General features: G+C 44.7%; 1 protein-coding gene across 2 annotated transcripts; it reads right to left on the bottom strand.

Moving 5' to 3' along the window:
* Nucleotides 1–329: 329 nt before the first annotated feature.
* On the bottom strand, nt 330–20963 carry PPIL4 (peptidylprolyl isomerase like 4). 2 transcript variants are annotated; one of them, XM_083608008.1, is made up of 13 exons: nt 20223–20963; nt 18164–18231; nt 17733–17797; nt 16877–16994; nt 15895–16037; nt 8998–9094; nt 7322–7438; nt 6874–6998; nt 5723–5789; nt 4659–4770; nt 3595–3691; nt 2513–2648; nt 330–1188 (listed from the first exon to the last, which is right to left on the bottom strand). In XM_083608008.1, the coding sequence occupies exons 1-13, from the start codon at nt 20290–20292 to the stop codon at nt 994–996; spliced, it is 1410 nt and encodes a 469-aa protein (XP_083464134.1). In that variant the 5' UTR covers nt 20293–20963; the 3' UTR covers nt 330–993. The 2 variants fall into 2 exon arrangements, with proteins under 2 accessions (XP_083464134.1, XP_083464135.1); XM_083608009.1 differs by having other exon boundaries at nt 330–1185; nt 20223–20956.
* Nucleotides 20964–21281: the final 318 nt, after the last annotated feature.

Here is a 21281-nt window from a genome sequence, read left to right on the forward strand (position 1 = left end):
AAATGTTGTTCTAAGCTGAAATTTTCTTGGACTAAGCCAATCACCAGCAGGGCATGACTTGGTCTCTGTTTTCACTGCTACATCTTCTCAAATGAGATATTGTACCTTCTCTAATTCTGTTGTTGGCTTCTGAAGAAAGGATTCTTTTCTCACACCCTCTAAAGTGACATACAGAATCTTCAATGCTAGTGTGGAGTTTGCTTGTTGCTTGCCTTGCAATAACTACAAAGTGGAGAGACTTCTTCCTGCAATGAATCTAGATCTCTGCATATAGAAAACAGCTTCAGGGAGAAGTGTGTAGGTATTAAAAAACAAACAAACAAACATGCTTCTGAATTATGAAATGTGTATTGTAAAAGATGGCCTTTTAGTGAAGGCCTCACACAACCAAAGGAATTTTGAGCTACTTTGCACGGGACAAAGTCTCTACTTGGATATCAGTTCTGTCTAGGAACTGGCTGTACCAACTGTGTATACAGCATGTGTAATTAAGACACGCAACACTACTTCAATACATGTAGCAGGAAGCCCCAACTGGAAGCAGGTTTCCATGGCAAAATAAAGCCCACTTCTGTCACACATAAAGACACACCCTTCAGCTGCATGCAGTTTCCTATACAGATAAGATAACAAAGTAGGAAATTAATTATGAATCGAGTAACTCTTAAGAGCTGACAAAAATAATGTTTTAAGTATGACCTCTACCATTAACGGCTGACATTACCAAGGTTCCTTTTTGGTGGATGGTGTCTGTAATAAATCAAATAATGTGGTGGTCTTGTCACCATTCCACCGTAAACTGAAAACAAAATGCTTTAACTCCCCCCCCCCCATACAGTCAAAATTCTACTAAATTCCACATTATAGGATGTCATCCTATAGAGCCCCAGGATCAAAAGTCAAAAAGGAAGACTGAAGGGTCTTTGGGGAGTGGTTGTAGGTCTCAATGGTGGAAAAGCACTGGGGGAAGAGTTTGTTTTTCTTAATCCTCATTCATCTGTACTTAGACTTCTCCTTCTCTCTGGGTTTCTTAGGGCTTCTGGCTTTCCTCTTTTCCTCGTGGTATTTGTCCTTTGACTTTCGGTATCGGTCATCTCTGTCCCAAGACTGGCTACGGCTACGGCTGCGCCGCCTCTCTCGCTTTTCGTTTTTTCTTTTCTCTTCTTTCTGCCTTCGGTCAAAGTCCTGCTTTAAGAAATGTACAGAGAGTTGTAAGGATTAGAAAGGGGTAGGAATGACACAAATTAATTTGAGAAGAGTACACAAGCTTGCAATGACGTAATTCAGAATCAGATGTAAATGCATTCAGAGCTTACAGCATTCTTTTTGGGACTGTGGCAAAAATTCAGTTGCATGAACAGCCTTCCTCTCAAACCATCTTTGGATACAACCTATTATCAGCAATGTGTGGCTGAATTAAAGTGGTTGCTTCATTCACCTGGTTTTTTAACCTTGTAAAGTTAGGTTTCTGCAGCAAGGACCACTTGCTTCAGCAAAAGAATACAGAAACAAAATTTATCATGGGCAATTTTCAAAACTTTAAAACTCTCCCTTCCTTATACAAGAATGTAGTTTCCGAATAATAATTTCACCATATTTGCTATCTCTACCCCACCCCCACGTATTGTCATTAGTAAAATAGATTCAACCAACATAACTTGTATAAATAATGGATGAGGAAAGTATGCATGTTTCACAGGCTTTGTATGCTTACATAAAAGCCCTTCCCTTTCCTTTGCTTCAGTCCAACAAAAGTGAAAAATCTAAGCCTGATTCCAAAAATTAAGCATGTTTTACAGGATCAAGAAATGTAATATATATCTATTATATTTTGTGACATGTCTGCTCTGAACTTTTGATGCTGTTGTGCAACACTGTATTATTCAATGCCTTTCCTTTTAAAACAAATGAAGTCTACTACTATTTTATTTAATTTGCTTGGTTTTGAAAAAGGACATGAAGAGATGGTATCAATAAATCATACAGGAAACATCCAGTAAAAGAAAGCAAGGGTGGAGTTGTTTGAGGCAGGAGACCTTCAGACAGCTGAGAATGGTGCAGCTGTAGGAGCCAAGATCATGGAAAAAATATATTGGGATATGAGAACAGGAATGGGAAAAGCGGATAAAGCTTAAACTCATGAACCAGAAAGCAAAAGGAGAAGAGAAACAGCAGCAAAGAGAAATGTGGCAGCAAAGAACCTTGGGTTAAGTACTTAATTTGTTCTGGAGGTCTGTTCTTAACCTGAAGCACCACTTTAGCTAATGGGGCCTCCCGCTGCTGCCGCGCCGCCGGAACATGATTTCTGTTCTCATCCTGAAGAAAAGTTCTTAACCCGAGGTACTATTTCTGGGTTAGTAGAGTCTGTAACCTGAAGGGTATGTAACCCGAGGTACCACTGTATATCTACTGAGTGTTGACTGAAGTGTGATGAAAACATTCCATGCATCTGACCCAATGTTTCCCTGATGCAGCAACACATCATTAAACTGAAAGGACAAGAGCCCAGCACCTTAGACTTTTTGGACCTCTTCTCATCCTCATCGGTATCATCTGAATGGTGGCGTTTCTTCTTCTTTTTATCAGAGTGCCTGTGACTTGTTTTGCCATCATCCTCTTCGTCCTCCAATACAAGGTCATATCTTGAGCTAGAGCAGTCTGTTAAGGAAAGCTTGGGAGACAGATATTAGGGTTAGCCAACAAGTTGGCCAACAGAGTTAACACCTTGCAGCACTATCAGGCAAAAACATGAGTGAACTGGATCCAGGAGAATAAAATGACAAAGTAAAATGGTCCACTTCAGTGCACCTCTGGATTCATTTCTGGAAGGTCAAAGCCAGTGAATGCACATTATCATTTTAACTGCATAACAAAAACGAATGCCGCCCCCCCCATTTTACAGCTATTCTAAGGCACAATTCAAATGGCACAAGTAGGGCACAATAGCTGTCAAAAGACATAGCTGCATAGAGATGATGGTTAGACTCCATGTCACAGCATCTATAATGGGTTTACTATGTAGTTCAGCCAGATTGTACAGTAAGACGATCCAGGCAAGCATCATCAAGTCCGAGGGAGGCAGCACTGGCAGGGCAAGTAGAACACACACAGCTCCCACCATATGAAAACATGCATTTTTAAAAGTTAACTACTCTGATTCGAACCACAGCCTGAGGATGGAGCTGCTCTGTTTTGAAGCCCACAAAGCTGGAATATGGCCCAATACAGACATTTAGCTGGGGCTATTTTGTTTTGGTCAAGGAGTTGGAAACGCCAATTGAAAAGTGATTTCCACATTTCTAAATTCAACTAAGATTTTAACTAAATAAGTGAATTAAAATTTTACATGCACAGAGTTACATCGCAAAGGAGTTTACATACAAAAACTACTAGTCTGAGAAACAGTTATTAGAAGTTAAGGTAATAAAAATCTATCTACCACAATAAAGGTAAAATGTTTTTGCAATCCCACTGCAAGATTTCAATAAACTGGAAACATATACCATACGTATCCAGGTTGTAGGCTTTTTACTCATAAATAGTAAAATAGGAGTTTTTAAAAATAACATACAATTATTTATTTGCAAAGGATACTCTTGCTTTGGCTTCACCTTCTCCTTCAAACTTAATTTAGGAGTTTTGTCACGGTCCTTTTCATATTCTTTGAAATCATCCTTCGTATACTTCCCACCTGTTCATAGGAAGAGAGAGAAGCTGCCATTGATCTTGAATGCAAGTAAGAAACTCATTAGAGAGATAATCCAGTATCAGTTTTGTAACCAGGACAAAAATCACGAGTCACCTCCACACCCCACATTTGGAATTGTCAAAATAATAAATAATATAAAACTTTTTAAAATGTGGGAGAGAGGGAAAATTCACTGCTTAAATGAGTATCTTTAGCTATGTGCTGCCATCTTATGGTTCAAGGTCACAAAATGCAAATGGCTAAATATTTTGTAGAGTTGAGGTTCCAAGCTAGCAAGAAGGGACTATTCAGCAAAGAGAGAGAATTGAGAGAAAGGACACCTAAAATAGTCATTAATGTCTCCCTTTCTTGGTCTACAGATTCTCATGCACAGCAGAGCATATGTGCAGCTGTGCACCAAAACTCCTCCACATTCTCATCTGCCTAACAGAAGCTCTGAATTTTTGGGTATGTCTGTGATTCTCAGTACGAAGAATAAATAGATTTTTAGAAAGGTAGTCAATTCAAAAAGTTTGAGGAACATTCACTTTCAATGCTCACTGACTCCCAGTTTCCCAGCTTCTACTGGCTGCTACCATTAGGGATCCCACAAGTGGCTCTCCTGATTGTCTGCATATTTGGTGGCTAGCTGACATGGCTAACAGAACTAGGGAGGGGCACCTCTGTTCGTTCTAACACCTTCCCACCAGCCTGGTATAAGGGAGAGGGTTGGGTTGCTTTGCCCTTATTCTCCACCAGCACAAAATACTATACACTACCCAATCTGAGAAGCAGGGTATTTATAGGATGTTAACTGGGAAGAGATCACATTTTATGGTTGTTTGGCAATTTCATAACTAGCAAACCTGAACGTGACTGCATCAAAAGCTAATGTTTGTCTGCTCTCCTAAAGGAGAACTGATGGTTATAATAAAAAAGAGTTATAGATATAATGCATAAAATAAATTACCTTTTCCTTTCCATTTAATCTTTGCAACAGACTGGCTAAAATCCACATGTATCCGCCTGTCATCTATTAAAACATTATCCATCTTAAAGTAAGCTTTCTCACAATCTTCTTCCTGGTACACGTTTCAGAGAAATGTAAAGTTAAAATTAGAAAATAACATTTAAAAATAAACCTGCAATGGCAGTATATGAATGGAAAAAGGAAATTCCAGTAGCTTAAAAGTCCATAAAGTCCTCATGCTTTGGATGAGGAACACCAACTGTTGTGCTGGCACAGTGATATTGTGTTATCCATTATTGTAGAGATTTGTTTCAACTTAAAATGTTTGGTATCAAGTTTGCGTAATGAAACCCCAAATGTTTGTACATGGTGGTTATCCAAAAATGCATTAATCTATCTATCTGTATGGTCAAGGAATCCAAAACCATTTCTGCCACAGCCCTGTGCAACCTACACACCACAACATCACTACACTTCTATGAGGAGAATTTAAGAGAAGCAAATCAAGAGCCTAGTTCTTCCCATGCATTAAGAACTGTCAAGCCATTTTCAATTTCTTAAATGCATAAACTAAACCAGAAATTGAAAGGAGCACAAGCAATCCCAGGAGGATTGGAATCAGGCACCCAAACAGGATCTGACTTTCTGAAAGTTTTATTATTAATTCTCTCACGATCCCAGTGAGACTGGTCACTGTAAACTATATCTTATGAATGGGGATCTAAAGCTGAGAGGCAGTGACTTCCCAGAAATCAGAAATGAACCTACAGCAGAGCTCATTTGGATCTTCCCAGATGATCATTATACACTATCCAGGACAGAATTGTTCCAACAGAAAATACTTTCCTCAAACTCACAACAGAAAATTTGTCATTACAGATTTTGGGTGTGGGTGAGTTGTACTGGTGCTTTGAATGTCATAAGCTGCTCCACCTTTGTAATTTTATTAGCAGCATTATAAAACCATTTCATAAGAGACAGGTAGAACACACCTTTAGGTTTTACCCTCCTATAAAGATGCTACATAAAATGAACTGTGAGTAGTTTTTTGCGAGGCCACATACCTTTTCAAACTCGATGAAAGCATAGCAGAGGGATTCACCTGTCTTCCAATCTCGAATCACTTCGCAACTGAAAAATGAGTAAAGCATTTTGTTCTGGAAATCGCAGGACAACGACAACAGTGGTATGATATCAATGGGCTGAAACCTTCCTCAACAAGTCTCCAATAAAGACAGCTCTGTATCTGCTAACATGGACCACTTTTTCCATACTAGCCATCGCTGTTAGGTCTAAGACCAGAAACAGAGGGCTGCCTCCTACACCACAAATTCTGGGTATAGAGTGGCTTCATAAGCAATTGTTGCATCAGAAGACACAAAATGCATAAGGATATGTGTTAAAAATGCAGGTCTTGAGAAACCCAACATTATGATTTGGATCCAGACATCTTCGTCTGTGAATGGAAGCGCACCTTCCATTTGCAGGTGGAACTCTGCTCCAAAAGAACCTCCTGCTTTTCTGTCTGGGTGCTCCAACTAGTGGAAGCAGTGAGGAGAGGAGATCTTTCCCAATCTTCCCTTCCCGCTACAGCCCTCTCCCAAGAGGGTCCCTCATGCAGGAGGCATATGCGGAAGGGAGAATGAGCAAGAATTCCTTGCTCACTCCTTTTGCTTGTGGGATAATCCAGTTAGCAGAGTTCCACTCTGTCCTAACGAGGCATTGCATAGGTAAAGCCCCTTCTCTGTGCGCATACCTCCCTCCCCACTCTGTCCCATAGCCCCTGGGGCACTCTTCTAGGGATCAGACAGCAGCATGCTTGAAAGAGGTAGAATTCAAAAGTGAATTGACAAGAAAAGGCAGGGGGAGAAGAGGAAGAAAAAGTGCATCTAGGGAAAAAAGGACTCTTGGAAGGAGAGGGAAAGACGCTGCACAACTTCTTGTGACACCATGTTTCCCCTAACTTTGTTTCTACACATGCTGAAGGGGAAGCCAGCCAATAAGCACCTTCCTCCAGCCCTAGTAAAATTCCCGACTCCCACTTACCAGCACCCGCCTCTGCTGTTCAAGTCTTAAAAATTTCTAAAATAGCCAATGGTTGAAATAAAAGATTTATGACTGAAACAAACCCAAGCAGAGCAATCAGTCCCAGAAAGGAAGAGTTTTAAAATTACTTGCAAACTTTTTGCTTCTTGTGCCGATTTTCAATAATTACCTTTTTATTGGCCCGAATCGGGAAAATATGATTTCAAGGTCTTCGTCTGTTGTCACAGGATTAAGTTTGCAAACAAACAAGACATTTTCAGGAGGCTTGATGTCTGCATCAGGCAAGTCTCCAACCTGGAATATAAGTGTGATATGAGAGGAGATTTTAGTCCCACTTTATACAGAATCTCAGGCAAGTCACATTTAGACATGTTTTGACATGTAATTATTTAACATATACAACCTTTTAAGCATGCATAAAATCCTTCTGATTTATCTTTATGTCCCATTGCAAGATCAATTATTAGATTTTTTAAAAATATTGAACCTACATCTAGATTCAACAGACAGTCCTAGTAATCATCATATCTGATGCTGCGATTGCTTTATTTATATTCACAAAAAGCGCATGCATATCTGCAAGGCTGACTTTGAGTTAAATAATTGAACATATTTACCATTTCCAAAAGAATAGCCTTAGTTTTTGCTTCTTTCTCTGCCAGAATTTCTTCCACTTCATCAACAGACCTTCCTTTGAAGTCATCAATCTCCTCATCAGCTCCTATTCTTCCACTCTGTCTTATATTTAAAACAAATAAAAGAAAAACAGCTATTTAATAATATTTAGCCAGTGAGTATATATTGTTGCTTTTTTTCAATCCATTTGTGACTCAGTGCATAGCTGAACTGAAACTAACTTTACCGCTTGAACACAAATTGTAAACATACACAGGAAGACATACAGAAGCACTTTACAATCATTATATAGATGTGAGTTCAAGCTTAAGAGATTGATTACAGTCCTGTCCACAGTACAGTCATACCTTGGCTCCTGAACAAATCGGCTCCTGAATGATCGAAACCCGGAAGTGAGTGTTCCGGTTTTTGAACGATTTTCGGAAGCCGAACATCCGGCGCGGCTTCCGATTGGCTGCAGGATGCTCCTGCAGCCAGTTGGAAGCCACACTTTGGTTTCCGAACGTTTTGTAAGTCGGACGGACCTCCGGAACAGATTCCGTTCGACTTCCAAGGTACGACTGTACTGTGTAGCTTACCCTTTTTGAAATTATACACTCAGCAAAATGTAAGCAGTTAGCACAGGTTTACATATATCACAATAATCTATATTGTGAACCACCAGACACGAACATGCTTGATGACAATTATAGCAGTTAATTTGTATTTTTATCCTTCTGGTATGAGTTACAGGATGACCCTTATTTTTCTCAATTCCACAATGAATGCACCAATTGTTCTCCCCATTTTCTTCACCTTTTAAAACCTGGACAGGGGAGGGGTGTAGATGCCATTCCATTTCTGAGGTTCAAGGCAGCAGTGTATCTATAAACCTAAAGTTGCCTGCCATATTAATGTCTGAAGCACAGGCATATAAACCTGCGCCTTAGGAGGCATAGCTACATAATGTGGCATGGATAGCACATGTGCCTGTTTGCCTGTGAAGACACTTAGCCTTCTTCTTATCTTTGGCCAGACATATACCTTCTTTGGAAAATACACAGGTATATCTTTTACATTTCACATATTGTACCTCCATGTTTCTGCAGGCATTGGGGTGTGTGCAGCCATGCATTCCAAATAAAAATGGAAGATATACCCAGAAATAACAATTTTAATAATCTGTCTGCTTGAATGTTTCAGCCCTTGAAAATATAAATTCTTTCACATCACAAAGTGTTAGCGCCAGTCTAACATAGTTTAATCAGAGATTGATGAATGCCTTTCAGGATAGGCTTTTTTTATGACATTGCTTATTGAATTGGGAGGAAAGCAGCAGGTGGAGGGAGAATATTTCTCTGGGAAACATTCCTCATGAAAGTCAGAGCTCCAAAAAATGCACTCTGCTAAAACTGAAAAACACACATTACTATTGTCCTTGAAGATGACTCATTGTCAAGACACAGCTTGATTTTTGTTTCAGTAGTAAACTTTCCATCTCCTCCAGTTCAGGTTCACTTTTTTTCTTTTTGTTTTACTCTTCTTTTCATTTTGCATCTGTTGAATGGGCACCATGATTAAGGACTGAGGGTTTGGGTGATGGTGGTAAATATTCCTTGTTTATCTATTTTCTGACCTCCCTCTCCAGTATCAAAAGAAATTAAATAGCAACACTCACATCCAACTGTTCCTTGGTAGGCTCTGGTGAACAATCTGGTATTGCCAAACCAGGAGGGTCATCAAATGGATCATCCAAGATCACTGTATGGTTTATCCTAGACAACAATTGCAGTAAAAGTAAAGGATAATTTCATGCATATGTGTGCGTTGTGGCAACAAATGCATCAGTAAAATACACTCACACACTAACCTCTCAGATGGATAATCTGAATCTGTAAGAAAGTCAGGTCAGTTGCAAAGTATGTATGTCAAGTATGGCACACAGCCAGACAGGCAATGAACAGAGCATCACTGTATAGTGCAGGACTCTTGCAGTGTTTCCCAAAAGCATGTGAGCTGGCTTTTGTTGGGGGAAGGTTCAGATTCTACTGCAGCATATGACTGCAGAGAAGGCAAATTACCGCATGTTCTGGAAGTTCGGCAATAAGGGCAGTACAGGATTCCTACTGGTGTACCGACCTCCCCGCTGCACCAAGGATTCCCTGCCTGAGCTGCTTCAGGTCGTGGCGGATATGCTCCTGGAGACACCTAGCTTGGTTGTCCTGGGGGATTTTAACATCCATGCCGACATGACCTTACAAGGGGCCGCTCGGGACTTCGTGGAAAGCATGGCCTCCATGGGGCTGTCCCTGAATAAGTTTGCCCCAACTCATAGCCGCGGACATGCCTTAGACTTGGTGTTTACCTCTACGGATGTTGGTGATCTGACACTAACTAAAAGCGAAACAAAAGAAGTGCCATGGTCAGATCACTTCCTGGTGCAACTGGACTTCTCCGCAACCCTTCCCCTCTGCAGGGAGGTGGGACCGATTCGGATGGTCCGCCCCCGCCACTTAATGGATCCAATTGGCTTCCAGAGAGTGGTAGGGGATGTTTTATCCCAAGTTGATGGCCTTTCAGCTGATTCCCTGGTGTCACGCTGGAATGCGGAGTTAACTAGGGCTATTGACTGTCTGGCTCCGAAGCGCCCTCTCCGATTGCATGGAGCCCGGACAGCCCCGTGGTTTCCCCCGGAGCTGAGGGCGATGAAACAATCGTTGAGACGGCTAGAGCGCCGGTGGCGGAAAACTCATTCTGAATCAGACCGGACACGGGCTAGAGCTCAACGTCGAGCCTACCAAGTGGCAATGGCGACGGCGAAGAGGGCCTTCTTCGCCGCCTCCATTGCATCTGCAGAAAACAGCAGCAGGAGACTTTTTCAGGTGGTTCGCAATCTATCAGAACCACCTGCACCACCGGGGCCTGGTAGGAACCCCAAGATCTCCTGCAATGCTTTTGCAAAGTTTTTTGCAGATAAAGTCGCTCAGATTCAGAAGGAGGTAGACTCCACCGTGGCAGCAGGGCCAGGGCGGGAGAGTGCTAGAGTTCTGTCTGGTCCTGTTACATGGGATCAATTCCAATCTGTTACCTCCGAGGATGTGGACAGGCTGCTTGGACAAGTGAAACCGACCACCTGTCTCCTTGATCCTTGCCCATCCTGGCTGACAAAAGCGAGCCGGGAAGGGCTGGGCGATGGGCTCTGCGGGGTGGTGAATGCTTCCCTCTGTGAGGGAGTCTTCCCCGACCCACTGAAAGAGGCGGTCATTAAACCGCTTCTTAAAAAAACATCTTTAGACCCGGCCAATTTGGCCAACTATTGCCCAGTCTCAAATCTACCATTCTTGGGCAAGGTGATTGAGCGGGTGGTTGCTGAACAACTCCAAGCACGCCTGGAGGAAGCGGACCATTTAGATCCCTTCCAATCGGGATTCAGGCCTCACCATGGGACTGAAACTGCCTTGGTCGCGCTGGTTGATGATCTCCGGCGGGCTAGAGACAAAGGTGAGAGCTGTTTCCTAGTTCTGCTGGATCTCTCAGAGGCCTTTGACACCATCAACCATAACATCCTTCTGGACCGTCTAGAGGGGCTGGGAGCTGGGGGCACTTTTATACAGTGGTTTCGCTCCTTCCTCCTGGGCCGTGTCCAGAAAGTGGTGGTGGGGGATGAGTGTTCACACCCCTGGGCTCTCACTTGTGGGGTGCCTCAGGGTTCCGTCCTCTCCCCCATGCTTTTTAATATCTATATGAAGCCGCTGGGAGAGATCATCAGGGGGTTTGGACTGGGTGTTCATCAGTATGCAGATGACACCCAGCTCTACCTCTCCTTTAAATCAGAACCAGTGAAGGCGGTGAAGGTCCTGTGTGAGTGCCTGGAGGCGGTTGGAGGATGGATGGCAGCTAACAGATTGAGGTTGAATCCTGACAAGACAGAAGTACTGTTTTGGGGGGACAGGGAGCGGGTGGGTATGTTGGGATTCGCAGGATACTGAGTAAGTCTGCAGGCTTCAACAGGCTGATGCAATACTCTGTGAAGTGCTGGGTCAGAGTGACTCAGCAGGAATGTGATTGGCTACATGACCTGAAGGTGTTGCTGTGTAATGCCAGGTCAATGATGAATAAAACCACCGCCATCCACGACCTGATTGTGGATGGAGGATTTGACCTGGCATGTGTGACAGAGACCTGGTTGGAGGAAGCAGATGGGCCTGTCCTTGCCGCTGCTTGCCCACCAGGTTTCTCTTAGGCACAGCAACCCAGGTCATGTGGGCGGGGAGGGGGGGATGCAGTGATTTTTAGGAAGTCACTAGCTTGCACCAGGCGTCCTACTGGGAAGATCCAGTCTTCTGAGTGCATGTTCTGGAAGTTGGGCAATAGGGGCAGTACAGGATTCCTTTTGGTGTACCGGCCTCCCCGCTGCACCAAGGATTCCCTGTCTGAGCTGCTTCAGGTCGTGGCGGATTTTCTCCTGGAGACACCTAGTTTGGTTGTCCTAGGGGATTTTAACATCCATGCCGACACGACCTTACAAGGGGCCGCTCGGGACTTCGTGGAAAGCATGGCCTCCATGGGGCTGTCCCTGAATAAGTTTGGCCCAACTCATAGTCATGGACATGCCTTAGACCTGGTGTTCACCTCTAGTGACGTGGGTGATCTGACACTAAGTAAAAGTGAAACAAAAGAAGTGCCATGGTCAGATCACTTCCTGGTGCAACTGGACTTCTCCGCGACCCTTCCCCTCTGCAGGGAGGTGGGACCAATTCGGATGGTCCGCCCCCGCCACTTAATGGATCCAAATGGTTTCCAGAGAGTGGTAGGGGATGCTTTATCCCATGTTGATGGCCTTTCAGCTGATTCCCTGGTGGCCCGCTGGAATGCGGAGTTAACCAGGGCTATCGACTGTCTGGCTCCGAAGCGCCCTCTCCGATTGCATGGAGCCCGGACAGCCCCGTGGTTTTCTTCGGAGCTGAGGGCGATGAAACAATCGCTGAGACGGCTAGAGCGTCGGTGGCAAAAAACTCACTCCGAATCTGACCGGACACAGGTTAGAGCTCAACTTCGAGCCTACCAAGTGGCGATAGCGACGGCGAAGAAGACTTTCTTCACCGCCTCTATTGCATCTGCAGAAAATAGTAGCAGGAGACTCTTTCAGGTGGTTCGCAATTTAACGGAACCACCTTTACCACCGGGGCCTTGTAAAGACCCCATGATCTCCTGCAACAATTTTGCAAAGTTTTTTGCAGATAAAATCACTCATATTCGGAAGGAGCTAGACACCACCGTGGGAGCAGGGCTGGGGCGGGAGAGTGCTAGAGCTCTGTCTGGTCAAGTTGCATGGAATCAATTTCAATCCGTTACCCCCGAGGATGTGGACAGGCTGCTTGGACAAGTGAAACCAACCACCTGTCTCCTTGATCCTTGCCCATCCTGGCTAATAAAAGCAAGCCGGGAAGGGCTGGGCGATGGGCTCTGCGGGGTGGTGAATGCTTCCCTCTGTGAGGGAACATTCCCAGATGCGCTGAAAGAGGCGGTCATTAAACCGCTTCTTAAAAAACCATCTTTAGACCCGGCCAGTATGGCCAACTATCGCCCAGTCTCAAATCTTCCATTCTTGGGCAAGGTGATTGAGCGCGTGGTTGCTGAACAACTCCAGGCACGCCTGGAGGATGCGGACCATTTGGATCCCTTCCAATCAGGATTCAGGCCTCATCATGGGACTGAAACTGCCTTGGTCGCGCTGGTTGATGATCTCCGGTGAGCTAGGGACAAAGGTGAGAGTTGTTTCCTAGTTCTGCTGGATCTCTCAGCGGCCTTTGATACAATCGACCATAACATCCTTCTGGACCGTCTAGAGGGGCTGGGAGCTGGGGGCACTGTTATGCAGTGGTTTCGCTCCTTCCTCCTGGGCCGTGTTCAGAAAGTGGTGGTGGGGGATGAGTGCTCAGACCCCTGGGCCCTCACTTGTGGGGTGCCTCAGGGTTCCGTCCTCTCCCCCATGCTTTTTAACATCTATATGAAGCCACTGGGAGAGATCATCAGGGGGTTTGGACTGGGTGTCCATCAATATGCAGATGATACCCAGCTCTACCTCTCTTTCAAATCAGAACCAGTGAAGGCGGTGAAGGTCCTGTGTGAGTGCCTGGAGGCAGTTGGAGGATGGATGGCGGCTAATGGATTGAGGTTGAATCCTGACAAGACAGAAGTACTGTTTTTGGGGGACAGGGGGCGGGCTGGTGTGGAGGACTCCCTGGTCCTGAATATGGTAACTGTGCCCCTGAAGGACCAGGTGCGCAGCCTGGGAGTCATTTTGGACTCACAGCTGTCCATGGAGGCGCAGGTCAATTCTGTGTCCAGGGCAGCTGTCTACCAACTCCACCTGGTACGCAGGCTGAGACCCTACCTGCCCACGGACTGTCTGCCAGAGTGGTGCATGCTCTAGTTATCTCCCGCTTGGACTACTGCAATGCGCTCTACGTGGGGCTACCTTTGAAGGTGACTCAGAAACTACAACTAATCCAGAATGCCGCAGCTAGACTGGTGACTGGGGGCGGCCGCCGAGACCACATAACACCGGTCTTGAAAGACCTACATTGGCTCCCAGTACGTTTCCGAGCACAATTCAAAGTGCTGGTGTTGACCTTTAAAGCCCTAAACGGCCTCGGCCCAGTATACCTGAAGGAGCGTCTCCACCCCCATCGTTCTGCCCGGATGCTGAGGTCCAGCGCCGAGGGCCTTCTGGCGGTTCCCTCATTGCGAGAAGCAAAGCTACAGGGAACCAGGCAGAGGGCCTTCTCGGTAGTGGCGCCTGCCCTGTGGAACGCCCTCCCATCGGATGTCAAAGCGATAAACAACTACCTGACATTCAGAAGACATCTTAAGGCAGCCCTGTTCAGGGAAGTTTTTAATCTGTGATATTTTAGTGTATTTTTGGTTTTCTATGGAAGCCGCCCAGAGTGGCTGGGGAAACCCAGCCAGATGGGCGGGGTACAAATAATAAATTATTATTATTATTATTATTATTATTATTATTATTATTATTATCACCTGTTTTAAAAGGAAAGCCTGTGCAACAGTATGTGGTGGTTGTGCTGTGGTGTGGTGGTGCTGTGGTGGAGAGTATTTGTTTGCCTTAAGGAGCAGTTACTCTGTATGGACTGTTTTTGTAAATACCTGTATATAGCTCACATTAAAAAGACTGCACTGGAAAAACCTGGGACTCTGAGCGTTTCTGCTAAAAGCGCCGCGAGGAATTCGCGACAGGGTATGGGGGATTCCCTGGTCTTGAATGGGGTAACTGTGCCCCTGAAGGACCAGGTGCGCAGCCTGGGAGTCATTTTGGACTCACAGCTGTCCATGGAGGCGCAGGTTAACTCTGTGTCCAGGGCAGCTGTCTACCAGCTCCACCTGGTACGCAGGCTAAGACCCTACCTGCCCGCAAACTGTCTCGCTAGAGTGGTGCATGCTCTAGTTATCTCACGCTTGGACTACTGAAACACACTCTACGTGGGGCTACCTTTGAAGGTGACCCGGAAACTGCAATTAATCCAGAATGCGGCAGCTAGACTGGTGACTGGGAGTGGCCGCCGGGACCACATAACACCGGTTCTGAGAGATCTGCATTGGCTCCCAGTACGTTTCCGAGCATGATTCAAAGTGTTGGTGCTGACCCTTAAAGCCCTAAACGGCCTCGGTCCTGTATACCTGAAGGAGCGTCTCCACCCCCATCGTTCAGCCCGGACACTGAGGTCCAGCGCCGAGGGCTTTCTGGCGGTTCCCTCATTGCAAGAAGTGAGGCTACAGGGAACCAGACAGAGGGCCTTCTCGGTAGTGGTGCCCGCCCTGTGGAACGCCCTCCCATCAGATGTCAAAGAGATAAACAATTACCTGACATTCAGAAGACATCTTAAGGAAGCCCTGTTCAGGGAAGTTTTTAATATGTAACGCTGTACTGTTTTTAACACTTCATTGGGAGCCACCCAGGGTGGCTAGGGAGACTCAGCCAGATGGGCGGGGTATAAATAATAAATTATTATATTATTATATTAAATCATATTTGGCCAGTTTATAAGAATGTGGCACTAAAAGCACGTCCAAAATAGCCAAGAGCTGATGGTCATACAACTGACTGGCAACGATTTCAGAACAGACCCCCAAAAAGTTAAGAAAAATACCATCATGTAATACACAACTGCGGTCACTTGGCAATGAAAAGCTGCATATAAACACATCGAATAAATAATAAAAACATTATTTTGTGGAATTCACTGCTTCTGAAGATGGTCATTGCAACTAGTTTGATTGGCTTTGAAAGATGAGTTCATTGAGGATAGGTCTAGCAAAAACGTTTGGCATGATAGGCCAAATGGACCCTCTAGTGTCGGAGGTGGTATACCACTGATCAGAATGTATTGGGATGTGGCAGTTGGGAACAGGTATTGATTGCTATGTCCTGCATGTGGACCTCTCAAAAGTACCTGGCTGACCCCTGCGGGGGATGCTGGACTAGAAAGACCTTTGGGTCTGATCAAGCAGGTAATTTCTGATATATGTAGCCTATAAAAGCAAAAGAGAGTCAAACCTGATGTCTTGATATGGAACAAAATCCTTGTCAACGAAGGCTTCATTAATTTTCATCAACACATCCATGCCTTCTGTTACTTCACCGAAGACTGTATGTACACCATTCAGGTATTCTAAGTTGTCTCCTGTAGTAATAAGAAACTAAAAAAACCCAAATCTATTTTGAGTTAACTGCATGGTGGAAATCTCCAGGTATTTTAAGATGTTTTCTTTGAGACTGTTTGCTATCAACAGCAGCTTTCAATACCATCAATCATGGTATATTCTGAACGGGATTAGGAACTACAGGCAATATATTGTTTTTTCTGGAGGGCAGGTTCCAGAAGAGAGGCTATTGTAAAATGTTATGTGTTACATGTGGGGCTGCTTTTTAAGATGGTTTGGAAACTTCAGCTAGGACAAAATATAGAAGCCTGCCTGTTAATAAGTGCAGACTGATATTCACATGGCTGTTTTGAAACATCTGCACTGGTTGCTGTCCAGTACCATTTGGAAATATTGGTTCTCAGTTTTAGGTCCTGACTCTCTCAGGGATCATCAGCTTTGAGATTTCCCTCTCCTCCCAAAGATTATACATTTACATTTTTATGCCTTTCCAAACCTAAGAGTGCTAAAGTCATGTAAAAATCTAAAACATTTTAAAATTTACATACTTGCCACAATATTAATAACTATCTCATCTTGCTTGACACTGTGAACAAGTAAAAGGAAGACAATACTGTATAGGAATTTTGTGCATGTGCTTTATTGTGGTTTTTAGAGTCAATGCTCTTCTATTTATCCACAATGTCAATCTATTTAAGTATTAGTTTGTGTTTTTAATGTTGTGGCAAGTCTTGTTAGTAGCTGTTCTTTAAGAACATATCTGTATCATGTGCATGGATTATGCCCAGTCAAATTGTTATTTTAATTCTTTGTGGCATCACTCCTTTCACTTATCCCATGTTTCTTGTAAGACTCTTCCAGTGCTGTGGACTGACCTGAGATCCATGCTGATCACTGCCATTGTTCACCATTGACACTGTACCCCTTTTCTTGTGTTTAATTCTTGGCACTTTTTCTGTTTCAAAAAATCTAGCTTGATCCCCATACAATTTGCTGAAACACACAAAGGTAATATTCAGACAAAAAAAAACTAAACAAATGTTATAGTCTACTTACATCTTTCCTCCACAAGAATAGAAAATGATCAGTTATTGGCGGTGCTTGTAATACTGGTAATTAGTGTTTTAAACTTCATTATAAGTGCCTCAGTCCAACAATCAGTTTAAAATACTCCAATATGCATGCAAAGCTCTTCTATTAAGATCATCACTATTTGTTTCAATAGGAGACCAAGATGCAAACATATTCCTTTCAAATGAATAGGGTACATCAAATAATGTAGGACCTCTCTGTGTGCCTAAGAAACTCTTAATAGGGTAACTACACCCACGTTCACAAGCTTTTAGAACTGCTTTTAGAAAAACAATACATTTGCCTTGATCCGTCAAGCATGCATCTAGTTCCATGTGTTCAAAGGAGTGGTGTGAATCTTGTTGGATTGGCTACGGAGATGAGAAAAATATTCATTTCCATTTTTAAAAGAGTAATGTTCCATACAAGGGAATCTCCTTTCTTTAGACAGCTGAACACAAAATTTGTCAGCATTACTGGAGGGGGAAGAACACCTAAGATAGACAGTCCAGATAAGGTCTATTGGTCTTTTTGCTGGGCTTAATTACCCAATGAATTGTCCGTTCCAATGCATGCTTACTTGGGCAAAGGTCCCACAGTGTCCAAAGAGACTCACTTCCTGGTAAGCATACACAGATTCAAGATCTAAATGAAACTCACCAAAAAATGGATTCACCTCCACGGCCAGTCCCCTGTGGGTCTCCAGTTTGTATGATAAAATCTCTCTGAATGAATGCAAAGCACATATAAAAAGTTATTTAATGTTACCTATCACCATAGTTTATTATTATTATAATTTATTAAATTTCTATACCACCCCTTATCCAAAGATCACAGGGCAGTTTACGAGTTTTAGAAAAATAGGTTTATTAAAATTTACTGCTTGCACTGACGTTTGTATGATGCAGACTGCAAAGCTATTATTTCCAATATACAGTACAGGTGAAGTGAGCTAAGATTTCCTAGATCTAAGTTCAACTCTCTTTATCAACTGTATAGCACAAAATCTTTAAAGTGTTTAGTGATTTAAATGTTCAGTTAAAAAAAATAAAAACCATGACAAATACTAATCAATCATAACAAATACTTACTTGTATATTATGTATAAGGCAGTAATTGTAGTACTTGATTTTGCAGAGCTTCAGAAAATTCAGGCAAGCTGCAAGAAATTTAAAGCAAATAAACCAGTCTGCATGTTTTGCTTAATAAAAGAAACTTTCACTGTTCCTCCATTATACATAGGAACAACAAAATCCACAACACATCAATGCCTGCAATAAGAGGCTAGTAGAAACAAACCCTGTGCCAAGGTTGTCACTCTAGTCAACACTTAACAGAAATTTCAGAATACAGAAGTCATCCTGAGTAAAATAACAGTGAAAAGATGATGTTCAGATGTTAAATGGGGTTGCACTCCCTTTAAAGGAGCAGGTGTGCAGTTTAGGAATGCTTCTGGAACCATGGCTCTCTTTGGAGGCACAAGTAGCCTGGATGGTGCAGCATTTTCCACCAGCTTTGGCTGGAGGCCTAGATCAGGAGTCGGCAAGGTTTACCTCGCTTGGGCCGGTTCACTCCAGCGGAAATCCCTCCGTGGGCTGGATCGCACATGCGGCCGCGATTTCCGGTGTCTGCGCAGACACGATTTTTAGCATCTGAGCATGCACAGATGTGATTTCCAGCACTGCAGAAGCGAGTTCCCATGTTGCACTGGTTTAGTGCAGTGCATGGGGACTCACCGAGCAGGCGGCTTGGTGGCAGCTTGTGGGCCGGTTAAACGTCCCCCGTGGGCCACTTGTGGCCCATGGGCCTTAGGTTGTCTGCCCGTGGCCTAGATGCTACTCTATCTGGACAGAGATAACATAGATTCAATTATTTATATGTTGATAACCTCTAGGTTAAACTACTACAATGCTTTATACATGGGGCTGCCTCTGAAAACAGTTCAGAAGTTACACTGTTGCAAAATTTAGTGGCCAGATTACTGAGACCAGAAGGTCTGAGTAAAGGTAAAGGTAAAGGGACCCCTGGCCATTAGGTCCAGTCGCGGACGACTCTGGGGTTGCGGCGCGCATCTCACTTTACTGGCCAAGGGAGCCTGCGTACAGCTTCCTGGTCATGTGGCCAGCATGACTAAGCCGCTTCTGGAGAACCAGAGCAGCGCACGGAAATGCCGTTTACCTTCCCACTGGAGTGGTACCTATTTATCCGCTTGCACTGCATGCTTTCGAACTGCTATGTTAGTAGGAGCAGGGACTGGGAGCTCACCCCATTGCAGGGATTCGAACCGCTGACCTCCTGATCGGCAAACCACAGGCTCTGTGGTTTAACCCACAGCGCCACCCGTGCCCCTTACAGAACATCTGAGTACAGTACACCAATTATGTCCAGATTGCAATAGCTACTGATTAGTTTCTGTAATCAATTCAAAGTGCTTGTTTTGACCTATCAAGCCCTATAGTTCAGGACCTCAAGGACTGCCTCTTCCCACATGAACGAATCCATACCTTGCAGTATTTATCCTACTCGCATAGATCCTACTCACAATTAGAAAAACTTCAGTTGCTTAATCTTTGGGTGTCAAGCTACTGCCAAAGGCATGAGGCAAAACCAATAAACAAAGCAAAAGAAAGACGGCATTTTTAAAATAATCCTGGTAGGATTCCTGAAGAATCAATGAAAGTTGTCTCCTGGAAGCAACTGTACTTGTAGAAATATATATCCCAAGAGAGACTGTGCTAGAGGATCTACGCTTTGCTCTCAGTATCTACAACGTTGCAAAGGATGTTGTTTGCTTCTAGACTGCACAGTCTAGCCCAGCCTTTCCCGACTTGGTGCCCTCTAAATTTGGGGGCCACAACTCCCTTCAGCCCCAGCCAACATGGACTACGGGAGCTCTAGTCCAAACCATCTGGATGACACCCTCCCACCCCCAAAGGTGGGAGAAGGCAGGTCGGGCCACTTGGAGGCACACCACCTAGGGCCGCTCCTGCGGGGCGGTGTGCAGAAACCCAACCGGTGCAGCGCAGAAATGCAACGAGGGAGGAAAAACTCCATGGCGGCTCCTGAAGGCCGCGCCGGAGAGGGACACTCGGGAGAGGCATCCGCAGCCTGTTCAGCCTTCTGCTGGCGGACGCCGGAGCTTCCTCTCACCTCTCGGCCTCTCCTCCGTGTACAAGTCGATCACCAGGTCTCCCAGCGTGGTTTCCAGGAGCACCGCCATGGCGCCTCGCTCCGCTTCCCGGCGGCCTCCCTCGCCCCGGAAGGAGCCGCCTCAGCGCCGCTCCGCCTTTTCCTCCCCTGCTTGGCAACAGACTCACGCGCTCAGAAGCCGCCTCCTTTAGGCACCATTTTGTGGCGGTGGTAAAAAACCGCCCGGAGAAAACACTGGGTTTTCCATAGGTCTGACTGGCCGGAGCGGGACCGGGACCAGCCTTTTCCCCATAAAACAGGTCGCAGCAGAGGCAGAAGCTTCTGCTGTTTCCGGCGAGGCAGCTCATGCTTCGCGTGGTGAAGGCGCAGCGCCCCTGCCTGGAAGTGACTGCAGCGCGAAACTTCTGCCTGCAGTTCTGACCGGCGATCCGCTCGAGCGGGGGATGCTTGAACTACCTGCGCGGACCTTGGTTGCAAGTGCAACCAGAGAACTGCCTTATCCCTACCTCTAACCTGCGATAGAGTGGTGATTTTCATTGAGCTCGTGGAAGTCGCTTTCCAACACAGACTACGGACCCCATAGTATAATTGCATTGGCATTGGTGGGGCAAAGTTTCAAATGCTTTAAACTCACAAAAACACATTTTTAAAAACCGCTATGACATAAATCCTTCCTTTCGCCCACTCACAACTGTTCGGAATTTCTCCAGTGCAGTCCATTGGCAGCTCTAACTTCTTTCTCCTGGAATTAAACAGCTGCAGAAGGAGCCTGGATGTTATGTCTCACTGCTCTATAACTCTAACTAAACTCCCTATCTCTATGGTTACAGCAGCTGGAAGCAGTGCCTGCAGCGCCGCGGCCAAACGAACCTCTCTGAACGCGCATAAATTGGGGAGGGGGCGCTGACTGTACCTAACAGTAAATTGTGCTTTGTGGAGGGCATACACATATTTCACAAGAACACCACTGAACCTGCAATTTGCTGTTTCCCTTTCAATTGCTCCTTCCCTCTGAGCCGCCAGGCATAGAAAAATTCAGGAGTTAAACCATAGGCGTAG

Source organism: Podarcis filfolensis (assembly GCF_964270895.1).
Source record: "Podarcis filfolensis genome assembly, chromosome: 3".
Classification (NCBI taxonomy): domain Eukaryota; kingdom Metazoa; phylum Chordata; class Lepidosauria; order Squamata; family Lacertidae; genus Podarcis; species Podarcis filfolensis.